General features: G+C 41.8%; 2 protein-coding genes across 2 annotated transcripts in view; one reads left to right on the forward strand and one right to left on the reverse strand.

The window, feature by feature from the left end:
- Window positions 1-14703, forward strand: part of LOC118805159 — a 1027118-nt gene that overhangs the window by 120738 nt on the left and 891677 nt on the right. The window lies entirely within an intron of this gene.
- Window positions 4561-6387, reverse strand: LOC118806224 (uncharacterized protein K02A2.6-like). The gene is given in 5 exon segments (XM_036567696.1): window positions 4561-4835; window positions 4838-4956; window positions 4958-5069; window positions 5072-5357; window positions 5812-6387. Coding segments are annotated over 5 exon segments (1368 nt in total).

Here is a 14703-nt window from a genome sequence, read left to right on the forward strand (position 1 = left end):
TTTGAATTCTTTAAGCAGACATCAAGTATTCTAATATATGAGTAGATTATTAAGATCATGGGTGGAAATACAGAAAGAGTTAAAGCAAACATTCCATATGAATTGCTAACAGATACATTTCCACAGCTTAATTTAGTAATTGCAGAATTATTACAGTATATTCTGTTTAGTTTGAATTTACATAACTGAAGTTGGAATGTTATTATTACTGATATGCCAATAACAAAGGAAGGCATAAACCAACAGCAAAATAAGAGCTTTTTCACAGTGGACATTTTTACAAGTGTTGCGTATTGTAATGGTTTACATATGGACACATATCTGTCATAGGCCATAGCTGATAACAGTGTGAACTCTGAAGCTCCATATGTGTAAAGAGAAAAGGCCTGAAACAGACAGGCTGAGTAAGAAGTAACTGGTCTTTCAGACAGAAAATCACTCAGCAGTTTAGGATAAAAGGCAGTCGTTCCAAAAAGGGAATTGAAAAGTGCCAATTAAAATGTACATCGGCTCATGGAGACATTTGTTTGTGTAAATGATAAAAATGACAACAGTATTAAAGCAAATAATCAACAGATAAACTGCCAGAGTAATTACAAAATAAAAATATCTGTACTTCTGCAATTCAACATGCTCCTCCATTACCAAGTACAAAATATCAGATGAATTATCCATGAGCTCTCCTGAAGAAACCCATACATTTCTAACACATTAGATTTGTCTGTAAGATGTGGTGCTGGTCACAGTAACATTCTACTTCAGTCAGACATGATCTATTAAAAATTATATAAGCAATGATAATCTGTGGTCTTACAGTCATGCTATGAAATGAGTGTAATACATAAAATAAATACCACACAATAAATATATAGAACAACAAACAAAACAATAAATACAAAGCAGCACAACAGATTATTATAGAAAATGAGATTCATATATCTGCATGTAAACACATACATAAAACCTAATAAAGCTACTCAGTACGGGAAGCCTGTCTACAAGACTACTTTGTAACAGAACGCTTTGCCAATGAAGTGTGCATCAAATAGCATGCTCCATGTGGCAGTTCTGTTTAGCACATCACATTGGGTTGTTTCACTGTGAGTGGCTTTTGTGGCTTCTTTGATATGAGGGCCTGTCATAAAGTGGACAGACTAAAAGAGGGCTTTTCAGGATGATACTACTCACTCACTGGCCAAGTACTGGTTTGCCTTTGACCCTCAACTGGAGGAGAAGAAGAATTCCAAAAAACATTAAGAAGCTATAATCACTCCAGCTCCAGCCCTTGTGTTGTCAAGCAGCTTGCTGGTAATGCAGAAGGAGAGAAGCCTTCAATGTCATGGCAGGCGACTATAGAGCCATGCAAAGTCCTACAGCACCTCCCATTGCTCTAAAGAGCAGTAATTAGCAGGCTCCTCATTCTTTCCTGTGGCTGAAGGTCCAGCCACTTCTGTCCTCCTTCTTGTTGCTGAAGGCCCTGTTGCTCCTGTCCTCCTGCCTGTAACTAAATGCCCAAAAGCCCCTGTCCTCCTGCCTGTGGCTTAAGGCCTAGTCAATTCTGTCCTTCTGCCTGTGGCTTAAGGACCCATTCTTCCTGCCCTCCTTACATGCAGCTTAAGGCCTTGTTCCTCTTGTCTTTCTCTCTGTACCTAAAGGCCCCCGACACTCCTGTCCTCCTTTCTGTGACTGAAGACCTCGAGTGGCAGCCGCTCCTGTGCTCCTGTCATCCTTTGGCAGTTATTAGTGCCAGATCTTCATCCTGTTTTAGAAGTAGCATCCTGTCTCATTCTAGTGATGAGCTTAGAGTCCGGTTCAACTGGCTTTCCAGTGTCCTGCTCAGCTGACCTCCTTGTGTGACCTGGCACCCTTGGACTGTATTCCTGGACTTTGTGTGGTAAAACTCAGGTTAAGTGTCTCTGTTTCCCTGGGAGCATGGTAGATCTCAGATATGGATGTATATGTTATGGTATTAGTGTGGCTCAGGTATGGATGTCTGTGTTACTGTATAAGTGTGGGAGAACTCAGATATGGATGTCTTTTACTGTACAAGTGTATTAAAGCTCAGGTGTGGATGTCTAAGTGCATTTCAACTTAGATATCGATGCCTGTGTTATGGTATTAGTGAGGTAGAACTCAGGTATTACACTATAATTTTTAAAGTCTCCCAATATGATTAGCAGTGAGTCCAGATTCTCTCTACATCCATTATTTAAATGGCCAGCAATTTCTGTGCATCTCTCTTCGGCACCTCCAGTGTAACAGAAACATAAATTAAAATGAAAGAGAAAACTCCCTGAAAAGTGACTCTAGATGAGGCGTGTATGATTATAACAGTACCATGATGTTTTAAATCCATTTTCTCTAACATAGAAGCATCCCCTGGATGCCCATCCTCCATAGAATCCCCTGGTTTTACTGGTGAGCTCCGCATCTCTGCCTGCTTTGTGCAGCTGGAAGTCTGTGGTCAGGTCAAAAAAGCCAGGTCTCCATAAAGTAGAGGGCAGATCTCACAAGAGATACTTAAACTCTTGATCATGTTTACTGCAGTGTTCAAGGTACTTACAAAGCAGAGCCCCATCCCCACTTCAGATAGTCAGACCACATCTCCCTTCACCTCTATTTGGCATGCAAACCAGTCCTTAGGCAAGCTCCCCGGTAAGTAAGTTTGTAAAAGCGAAGACTGAAGAAGCAGATTATATGCTTTAAATTTGCCTTCCTACCACCAGCTTGGAGGTGTTCAAGAAAACTGTTGTGCAAGAGGATGGTAATGTTGACCTGGAGTAAAATGCCATAAGTGTGACAAGTTACATCAGCATGTGTATTAAAACATGGTTCCCACAATGCACATCCAGACATACCCCAATCAAAAACCCTGGATAAAAAAATACAGAGGTTAAGAGACAATACAGACCTAAACTGTACCACCACTGACACAATGTGCACGTGGCAAGAACTGAAACAATTCACTGATTATCAAAATCAGCAGAGAGCTGAAATCAACTACGCCATGGTGCCCTGCCAGATGAGCTGAATGAGATCAATGCTTGCTCAATACAGAATCACAGAAGATGGTTCCAGTGAGTGAGGAGTCGCAGGAGCTGGCTCTCACAATTCATCTACAGAAGTGAGGAAGACTGAGCAGAGTCAACCACTCAGCTCTAGAACACCTAAAGAGCAAAGACAGCTCCAAGAACATAAACATGTAAGAATGTTGTTCATTGGCTACAGCTTGGCATTCCATGCTCTTATCCTATCTATGCAGACTAAAAAAAGCTCCACATGCTTGGAGTGACACCCTCGCTGAGCAACTGTTTGATGGATTCAAACCATCTGAGGGGCCCCAAGCTGCGCCCAGGTCAACTTGGAGGTATAATTCCAGTTGGCCGTGCCTGGTAAACTTCCAATGGGAGGCAGTCGGGGGCATCCTAATTAGATGCCCGAACCACTTCAACTGGTTCCTCTCAATGTAGAAGATTAGCAGCTCTACTTTGAGCTCCTCACCCTATCAAGTAAAGTGCAGCCCATCACCCTGTGTAAAGCTCATTTTGGTCACTTGTGTCTGTGATTTCATTCTTTCAGTCATTACCCAATGCTCATGACCATAGGTGAGGGCTGGGATGTAAACTGACTGGTAAACAGACTCTTCACCACTACAGCCCGGCACAGTGACCACATTACTGCTGCCACCTGTCTCTGCTTGCGGCCAATCTCACCATCCCTCTTCCCATCATTCATGAACAAGACCCTGAGATACTTTACCTAGTGTTGGCATACCATCTTCTCCTGGGATAGGACAATGGACACTTGGAGATGGTGATCTCAGCTGCAAACCCCTCCATGCAATGGAGCCAAAATGACATGATCCGCAAACACAGATGCCATCATCCGGTCTCCACCCATAATGCCCTCCTAACCTTGGCTATGCCTTGACACCCTGTCCATGAATATTAGAACCAGGAGTGGAGACAAATGAACAAACTTGGCGGAGTCCAACACTCAAACTGAGCAAGCTTGACTTACTGCCAAGTATATGGACACAGCTCTCGGTCCAGGAGTACTGTTGTGTTTTTAGTATTTCATCGACTTATACTATAACAACATATAGCACATGGAGACAGAGAAGCAGTGTCTTCAACTCAACATTGTTTTGTTTATTATCTTGAACTTTCACCTATGCGGAGGAATACACAAGTAGTCCGATGCCCGGCAATACCTAGTGCCTTAGAGTACTTCTAAGAGATACTCAATACATGACATACTCCTCCCCCTTAAACAAAAAAGTGCATTTGCTTTTTTTTTTTTCTTTCCTTTTTAAAGAACAGACAACTTCTAATGAGACGCACTGCTATAAAGTCACCTGATGACATTTGCAACTGCAGCATGTTTTTTTTTTTATATACATTTTAGAAAATGAAGTTCCATAACGTATGTTTATAGATATTCTTCTGTGCTAAGGGAGTGAGGGTAGACTACCTCAAACCCTGACATTACCCTGGGGATTATTCTGCCCCGTTCCTGTGGGTATGTCACTGACTAATAACTCAAACGTCTGGGCGGCCGTCAGTCCCTCACAGGATAACGAAGAGCGTCCCCATCACCTGACGCAGGAATGTTTCCCGGAACTGAAGTTGACACGAGTAGTGGGCAGTGTTGAATCAACTGTTGCAGTAGCCGGCCTTGGAAAGGTAGCAACCTGGGCTGGTGGCTTTTCATGAGAAGTGTTGCAGGCGAGACTTGAGTAGTTGAATGTGGCACATTTCTGTAAGACAGTAGAAAACTGTTCAACCTCTGATGAAGTGAACCCTGTCCCTGTGAAGCTTTCAGGGAATGCTTGATACTTGCACAAATCTTTCTGCTAATCCATTAGTAGAAGGATGATAAGGAGCAGATTGGATATGTTGTACTCCATTCACTTCGAGGAACTTCTCAAATTCTTGAGAAATGAACTGAGGACTAGTCACTTACAAGCTGTTCAGGAAAGCCAAATCGACTGAATATCTCACCAAGCCTGTCAATTGTTTTCTCTGTAGTAGTAGATCTCATTATAGACACTTCTGGCCACTTTGTGCGTCGATGGCTACCAGGAACATTTTCTCTTCAAATGGACCAGCAAAATCAACATGAACCCATTGCCATGCTTCTTCCAGCCAATCCCACGGGTGGAGTGGGGCCAGTCGTGGCACGTTGCGGACCTTCTGACATGATGTGCATGACTTTGCTGTTTCCTCAATTTGTCCATCGAGTCCTGGCCACCAGACGTAGCTTCTGGCGAGTTCCTTCATGCAAACAATTCCACAATGGCCTGAATGCAGCTGTGGCAACACTCTTTTCCTCAGTGATGGTGGAATGATGACTCTCTGTCCCCATAAAAAACAACCTGCCTGCACTGTAAGGTTATTACGACTGGACAGGTATGGCTTCAATTCTGTCGTATCTTCTACATTTCGTCCACTAACCACTACCTCCATCACTTTGGGCATAGTGGCTTTCTGCTTTGTTCAGTGTGCGCGAGGCAAATGCAATAGGCTTCTCTTCACCATCGGGCATGATATGTGATACAACAGCCCCAACCCCATAAGGAGAAGCATCATACGCTAGCTGTAATGGTAAGGAAGGATCAAAATATTTCAGGACTTCAGACTTCAGCAAAGCTGTCTTTGTTTGAGCGAAAGCCTGTGCACACTGATCCATCCATTTCCAGGCTTTATCTTGACACAACAGCTGATGCAGTGGTTTTAGTAGGGATGCCAGGTTTGGGATAAACCTTCCATAGTAATTCAGCAGCCCTAAGTAAGAACGTAGCTGGCTTACGTTCTGGGGCGCTGGCGCCTCCATTATTGCCTTGACCTTGGATGGGGCCTTGTGTAAGCCTTTAGAGTCAATCACATGCCCCAAGTATTCGACTGATGGCTGGAAAAACTCGCACTTGGATTTACAAACTCTGAGTCCATACTCTTTAAGCTGCTGCAAGGTAGCATCTAGATTTCTCAAGGGCTCCTCCTCTCTCTTCCCAGTGATCAGTATGTTGTCCAAGTAGCACTGGACTCCCAGGAGACCATTGAAAATTTGATCCATCGCTCTTTGGAAAAGAGATGGGGCAGACGTGATTCTGTATGGCAGACAGTAACGATATAGACCCTTGTGTGTGACAATGGTGAGCAGTTCCCTTGAGCTTTCGTCCACATGCATTTGGAGATATGCTTGGCTAAGGTCAATTTTACTGAATTTTTGTCCGCTAGCTAGCTCAGCGAACAAGTCATCAATGTGGGGCAGTGGGTATTGCTCCACTTCCAACACAGGATTAAGCGTCACTTTGAAATCCCCACAGATCTTGATGGATCCATCTTTTTTCATCACAGGTACAATGGGTGTGGCCCAGTTACTCATGCTGACTGGCTCTAGAACCCCACTCTGGATCAGGGATTCTAGATGAACTCCTACCTTGGGACTAATTGCATAGGGGACTGGACAGGCTTTCAGAAACTTGGGTTTGGTGCCTGGCTTGGTGATTAGTTTGACTGAAAATCTTTTTCATGCTCCCAAGCTCATCTTTAAACACTTCATCATGTTTGTTCAGAACTTCAGTCAGTCCAGTTTCCTCCTTTAACATCATGCGAATAGCAGGCCAGTCCAGTGTGATTTCATCCAGCCAAGCATGGCCAAACAGGGATGGGTAATCCCCTTTTACCACATACAACGGCAACTTTGATGTTTGTTTATTCAGCTGGACAGTGACATCAACAACACCTCTCACAGGAACCTGTTCGCCTGTGTACGTCTTTAAAGTAATGCTTGACAGTTTCAAAGATAGGTGCTGTAGTGACTTTTTGTACACACTGTCAGAAACAATGGAGACTGCTGCTCCTGTATCAATTTCCATGCATACCGTCTGTCCTTCTATTAATGGTGAGACCCAGTATCCTTTTGACCCACCCGCAACAGTCAGTATGTTCAGCCCTATCTCCTCTTCAGAACTGTCACACTCAGCGCCTTGAATCTGTTGCACCTTGTTTACACTCTTTTTCTAATGGAAAGCAAAATTAGACCTTTTTTTGTTATGTTTTTTGTTTGTCCCCTTTTTGGTTTTACATGCACATTCAATCTGACCCTTGTTTCCACATTATCTGCACTCCAGATCCTTGCTCCAACACTCTGCAGCTAGATTCGCTATTGACTCCCCGTCCTCTTGGTTTCTTTTGTGGAATCTGAAATGTTCTGCAGTGACTAAGGGCTTCAGTGAGAAATGAGCTGACAGAGTAGCGACAATTGCTGCATAGGTCTTACTGCCTGGCTTGTCCGGTTGCACCAAAGAGCACAGTAAATTGAATGTTTTTGGCCCCATTACACTCAAAAACGCCGGCACGATTGGTTAGTTAGTCTTTAAGTACAAACTCTCACATCTGCATTTAAAAAAAAAGAAAATTCTGTCTGGTTGTTTACTCACGACCCGTCATTTCACTGCCATTTTTTTTTCTGTGACTCGACGGAGAGAACCCACAGCAGCGTTTTCACTCTAAGTTAGGGAAAGAAGAGTCGTTTTACTCATCACAGCCCTTCCAAGGCACGAAGTGAAGTTCCATTATCCTCGTCACCAAGTTGTTGTGTTTTTAGTATTTCATCAACTTATACTATAACAACATATAGCACACAGAGACGGAGAAGCAGTGTCTTCAACTCAACGTTATTTGGTTTATTATCTTGAACTTTCACCTATGCAGAGTCAGACCAATCAGATTCTGTGCTCCAGGACTGTTTTGAAGACACAGACTGGGAGATGTTCTGGGAGGCGTCAAACAGCTCTGAATGCATGTACTTCTGCTTTTAAATCAGGAAAAATGGATGAGTATAAAAAAGCCAGTTATGCTCTCCATAAACCATAAGAGCAGCCAAATGTGAGTTTAGGGCTAAAGAGGAACCACAGTTCAACACCACCAACATGAGAAGCCTGTTACAATACAATAACAGGCTTTTAAGAGGGAAACCCATTCTTCCACATCAGTGCTGCACTTCCAGATGAGCCGAGTACCTTCTACGCTCATTTTGAGTTCAATCACACAGCGCTCCCGGAAATAGCCCTCACTACCACCGAGTCAAAGTCAGAGACTTTATCTGCTCCTCACTACTTGCCACTCTGGATACACGGCAGTTCGTCTACAGACAGAACACATCCACTGATGACACAGTAACCCTGACTCTACACACTGCCCTGTCCCATCTGGACAAAAAGAACACGTATGTGAGAATACTGCTGGACTATAGCTCAGCATTCAACACCATTGTGCACTCAAGGCTCAACATTAAGCTTTGGGATCTGGGTCTGACGGCTCACTGTGGGATCTGGGTCTGAACAGCTCTCTGTACAGCTGGATCCTGAACCAGGTGGTAAGGATGGCAACATCACCTCCTTCTCACTGACCCTTAACACTGAAGCTCCTCAGGGCTGTGTGCTCAGCCCTCTGTTGTACTCTTTGTACAACCATGATTGTTCAGCCAGACACAGCACCAATGCCATCATCAAATTTGCAGATGACACCACAATTGTGGGTCTGATCTCCAATGACAATGAGGAGGTCTACAGAGAGGAGATCAGCTTTCTGACATGCTGGTTCCAGGAGAACGACCTCTCTCTCTCTCAATGTCGACATGACCAAGGAGCTCATAGTGGACTTTAAGTCAGCAGCTTCAAGTTCCTCAGTGTTCAAAGAGGAACTGACAAGGACCGAACACACCACATGGGTGGTAAAGAAGGCACAACAGCGCCTCTTCGATCTCAGGTGGCTGAGGAGGTCTGGCATGAATCCTTGTATCCTCAGAACATTTTACACATGTACTGTGGAGAACATTTTAACAGGCTCCATCACCACCTGGTATGGGTGCACTGCCATTGAGCGGAAAGCTCTGCAGAGGGTGGTGCAGACAGCCCAGCACATCAGTGGGGTCCAGCTCCCAAACCTCCTGAATTTATACACCAGCTGCTGCCTGAGGAAGAACAGAAGGATTCTAAAGGACTCCACCCATCTATTTGCTCTCACAGCTGCCAAGCAGGAGGAAGAACGGAAGCATAAAGTCCAGAACCAGCCAGTTCCAAGACAGTTTCTTCCCCTGGGCCATCAGGCTGCTAAACAGCTAGTAGTGCTGGTCTATCGGTCTATAGGCCTGTCACTACACCTCTAAGTCATCATCATGATGATCTCCATGGACAATCTACACCATATCCACACCTCAGACAGACTCACTGTGATCTCACTGTAACTTCAATCTAGCAAATCTATACTTCCACACATAGATTGGCATGTTGTACATCCTCTATCCATATCTTGTATCATCCAATATATATATATATATATATATATATATATATATGGAAGTTTGTGTAACTTCTGTGATAGGAGGGCCTGCCTTGAGTGCAAAATCTTTGTGTGGGCTTTTCAGGATGGTGCTGCTCACTTACTGGCCTTATTCTGGGACTACTACTTTGCTTTCAGTCCTCTGCCAGAGAAAGAGAATCCCAAAGAAAATTTTTGAGAGGCAATATCACTCCAGCCCCAGCTCTTGTGTTACAGCGCATGTTGCTGCAGGTATGGAGTCTATTACAGCAGGATATGTGACCATGAGGCCGTGCCAGGTCCCACTTCACTGCCCAGTGCTCCAGACAAACAGTTAGCCAGTACTGGGTTCCACAGTGCCTCCCAGTGCTCTAGAGTACAACACTGAGTCACTGCCAGTTAACATGGCGTCATCTAGTGTCCCGGAGAGCACTATTGAGCTGGCTCTTCATTCTGTCCTACTGGCTGAAGTATCAGCTGCTCTAGTCCTCCAGCTACTGTAGTCCTTCCTGTGGCTGAAGGTCCAGTCGTTTCTCTTCTCCTGTATGTGGCTGAAGACTCAGCTGCTCCTGTCCTCTGGCCTGTGGCTGAAGATCCAGTCACTCATATACTCTTGCCTTTGGTTGAAGACCTAGTAACTTCTGTCTTCCTGCTCATACAAGAAGGCCCACATGCTCCTGTCCTCGTACTTTTTGCTGAAGGCCCAGTCATTTTTGTACTCATGCCTTTGGCTGAAGGCCCATTCTTTTCTGTCTACATTTTTATGGCTTAATGCCCACTAACTTCTGTCTCAGATGCTCCTGTTCTTCTGCCTGTGGCCAAAGGCCCAGTCAGTTCTTTTTTCCTACCTGTAGCAGAAGTTATTTATTATGGTATGAAAGTGGTAGAAGTCAGTTGTAGATGTCTGTTATTGTATAAGTACGCGTATGGATGTCTATATTACAGTATAAGTGTGGTAGAACTCAGGTATGAATGTCTGCTACTGTTTAAATGTGATAGAAATTAAATTTGGATTAGTCTAATGAATCTGAAATTTCTAAATTTCACTATTGTATACAAAGTCCTATGATCTGCAAACATAAGTGGCCAGTAAAGACAGATTGTTTTCTTTCCATGTTAACAACAAATGCTTTTAAATTATGACTTTCCCACAATGGTCTTATAGTCCTCGAATGTGGGAATGTCAGTGTTGTATTCTGCTTGATTGTAATCTGTCAAATTGTGTGGAAAATTGGACTAGAATGGACAGGAACTCACTCACAGACTTTTCTAATATTTTCGACACAGGATTCAGACATAAGGAAAAGGTGCTCAATCAAGTAGTAAAGAAGGAGTAATGCATGCAAATATATATATTTTTGTCCATCTTATAAAGATCAGTACACAGAAAGGTGTACTTAAAGCAAGTAAATATTAAGTAAATATTAAGTAGGCACCAAAAACTGAGGTGTCTGTATGAGGTGGAGATCAGTAGGCCGGCAACAGTGAGCGCTGCAGAGTAAAAAGAGATTGCTGATTCATGTTTGTAACAGAGACTTGACAAGATATATAAATATGCATCAGACCAAAGGAAAATATTTGTAATTTTTAGTACTTCTTTAGTATTCAATTCATGACAGTTTTAGTCTCAGGTTAGGTGTTGAAGTGGGATCGTATCTAAGGAAATAATCTACAGTAAATCACCCAAAACCTAATACTGTATGCCTTTAATGGGCATGAACATACAACCTTATTGCTGGGTAAAGTAAGCTGATTGCAGGGAACCCAACAGAAAAATGAAAATCTTACAGTATCACAGTTTAAATATTTGTCGGTATTCTGTACCTACAGTTTGTGATGTGGCAGATCTCTTGCCCTTCTGAAATGATAGGAACACATTTTAAAGCTCAACAACACAATGATCTAAAATGTTCTTTAAAAGTTCAACTCAAGAAAGGAACAGCCTCTGCAAAACAGATCTAATTCTTTTTAATGAGAAGTTTATATATTGTAGTTTTTATACAGTGGTAATGTATGCTGATATAAATTTAAACATGTTCAACATGTTGGAAGGAAACAAAAAAAAAGAAAAAAGAATGTATTACTGGTTCTCTTGGCACACAGGATAAGACAAATTATGCAAAGGTTTAGAGGAAAATATTTAAGTAGACATGTGTGTCTTCCTTTTCCACATCATTTTCTTAATTTTACTGTAAATCCCTTGCAGTTTTATTCCATACATAACAGGATTAATAAGAGGAGGAATGATGAAATTTTCAACTGTCACCATCATAGAAATGATATGAGGTACATTTCCTTCTAATCTGGTGTTAATCACTTCAAAGCAGGAGAAAACAGAAAAATTGATGAAAATGAAAAGGTGTGGGAAGCAGGTCTGCAGAGCTTTTCTTCTGAACTCTTTTGAATTATTTAAACAGACTTTAAATATTCTAACATATGAGTAGATAACGAATATCAGTGGTGGAAATACAGTAAGAGTTAAACCAAACAGTCCATATAAATTTGTAATAGATGTGTCTCCACAACTTAATTTAGCTATTGAGTAATCATTACAGTATATTCTGTTTATTTTAAATTTACACAGCTGAAGTCGGGATGTTAGTATTACTAATATTCCAATTTCACAAGCAGAAAAAAACCAACAGAAAAATAAGAGCTTTTTCACAGTGGACATTTTTACAAGTGTTGCATATTGTAATGGTTTACATATGGACACATATCTGTCATAGGCCATAGCTGATAACAGTGTAAACTCTGATGCAGCGTATGTGTAAATAGAAAAGGCCTGAAACAGACAGGCTGAGTAAGAAGTAACTGGCCTTTCAGATAGAAAGTCACTCAGCACTTTAGGATAAAAGGCAGTCGTTCCAAAAAGGGAATTGAAAAGTAAAGCAGCAATGAAAATGTACATCGGCTCATGGAGACATTTGTTTGTGTAAATGACAAAAATGACAACAGTATTAAAGAAAATAATCAACAAGTAAACAATGAGAGTACTTATAAAATAAAAATATCTGTACTTCTGCAGTTCTACATGTCCCTCCATTACCAAGTACATAACATCAGAAGAATTATCCATGAATTCCCATGAAGTAACCCAGAAATCTCTAACATATTTGATTGGTCTGTAAGATGTGGTGCTGGACACAGTAACATTATACTTCAATCAGGCATCATTTAATAGTAATGATAAGCAGTGGTGCTCTGGTGAGCTAAATGACTGTGTGTATTTATACTTTCTAGAATAGTGACATCTTACTGTTACTTACTAAGTGATGAGTCTCTAGCCCAGCCCACCTTTGTTTCTATTGCAACAGTTAAATAAAGAATTCTTGTTAACTGCACATATTCCCTGGATTAAGTGATGAAAATTTGTTTCTTTTTTTTTCTTATTTGTTGTGTCATATATACAAAAAGAATATGTATGTACAAATATGTATGTTCAGGTCACCAATTTAGGCCCTGTTCCTCTTCATGAAGCCAGTACTGTTTCTGGTCTTCATTCTTGTCCATTATTGTGTTCCTGATTAAAACATTTTTCCAAGTCAGGTAAAGTGGTCTTTATTTTCATGCTCAGTATAACCTGAAGACATTGAAACAAAACCTTATTCTTCAGGCCGAAAATGGACAACCGCAGCACATTACACAGGGCAATTTAAAATGCAGATACACAACAGTGTGAAAAAAGTGTAGAATAAAAAAGACACCAGATAATAAATATACAGAATAATAAATATGCAATAAATAAGACAGTACAACAAATACAATTTGTGAATGGGTAATGGACTAATCAGATGCTTGCAAACTCAGCAAATGGAGCACATTTTACCACGACTACATGCCTGCACTTAAAATGCATTTACAATTTGAAAGCTGTGATGAGATCTCAATTTCTTATCTCTTTGAGTTTGCAAGCATCTGATTAGTCCAGATGTATGTTGTGGGGCATCAGTGCATTCAGTAATTTGGCCTCCTCAAGAAAGTGTTCTAAAGTTCCTGTTGCAAAGTTTGGAAGTGCTGTAATGATTCTCCAGTACCTTCTGCCATATGGCATATGGCAGTCAGTTGTTTGTAAAGACACTTCAAATGACCTTCACAGCTGTCCACTGTAGGGTCCTGCAGTCTGTGATCGTCCAAGTCCCCTACCAGACAGTGAGACAGCTGGTCAATATGCTCTCTACTGCCCTCCTCATACTTCAAATGAAGTGAAGTTGTTGCTGGGCTTTCTTGGTGAGTTCAGGGTCCAGATGAAGTTGTCAGTGACATGCACACCAACGAGCTTTTATATCTCTCGACAACTGAACCGCTGATGTGCAGTGGAGAATTATTGCACCGAGTTCTCCTGAAGTCAACAAACTTCTTTCATTTTATCAACATTAAGAGATCAATTACACCAATCTGACAAGGTGCTCCAGCTGCTTCCTGTCTGCTACTGCATCATTGTTGCTGATAAGACCCACAACTGTAGTAACATCAGCACATTTCGTGATGTGACTGCATTTGAGTACAGTTATAAGTCAGCTGAGTGAATAACTAATGTTCATCGTAGCAGAGTTGTGAGATTTGTGAGTGAGTGGCCATTTTATTTAGCCCGTCACAATGGGTCATTATACTCTAAATGGCTTTTATAGTTTCTTTGACATGAGGGCCTGTCTTAAAGTGGGCAGACTAAAAAGGGCTTTTCAGGATGATACTGCTCACTCACTGGCCAAGTTCAGGGACATCTACTGGTTTGCCTTTGACACTCGACTAGGAGAAGAATCCCAAAAAAAATTTAGGAGACTATATCAGTCCAGCTCCAGCCCTTGTGTTGTCAAACAGGTTCTTCGTAGCACAGCAGCCATTGAGCCTTCAACGGCAGGGTAGGCAACGCTGCGTGGTAAAACTCAGGTAGTAAGATATATTTCTCTGGGAGTTTAGTAGATGGATGGTTGAATATCTATGTTACTGTATATGTATGGTAGAACTGAGCTATGGATGTCTGCTACTATGCAAGTGAATTAGAACTCATATCAATATCTTTGTTACTGTATATGTATGGGAGCTCTCCAAAACAGGTTGGATGGTGGTGCAGATTTTTTTTACATTTTTCTTATTTGCTGACAAGGGTTTTCTTTAAGAGAGCAGAAGGTCTGTGGGACAAAAGTGATATTGTTTTGTAAATTACTGAGGCCTTAGCCTGAGCTGGATTAAAACTGCCGAGCTGCATTTTGGTGGAGCAGTGTTTTACCACTACGCCACCATCGAAATCTAGAAACAGGTGGGAAGACAGACAGGAAGTGCAGACAAAGGAAATGCTCAAACAAAGGTTTTAAATGCTACTCTGTCCTTAATTGTTAACGGAAAGACTTTCTTCTTGCTTCCGACCACATTTGTC

The sequence above is a fragment of the Colossoma macropomum genome, unplaced genomic scaffold (assembly GCF_904425465.1).
Source record: "Colossoma macropomum unplaced genomic scaffold, Colossoma_macropomum, whole genome shotgun sequence".
Lineage (NCBI taxonomy): Eukaryota > Metazoa > Chordata > Actinopteri > Characiformes > Serrasalmidae > Colossoma > Colossoma macropomum.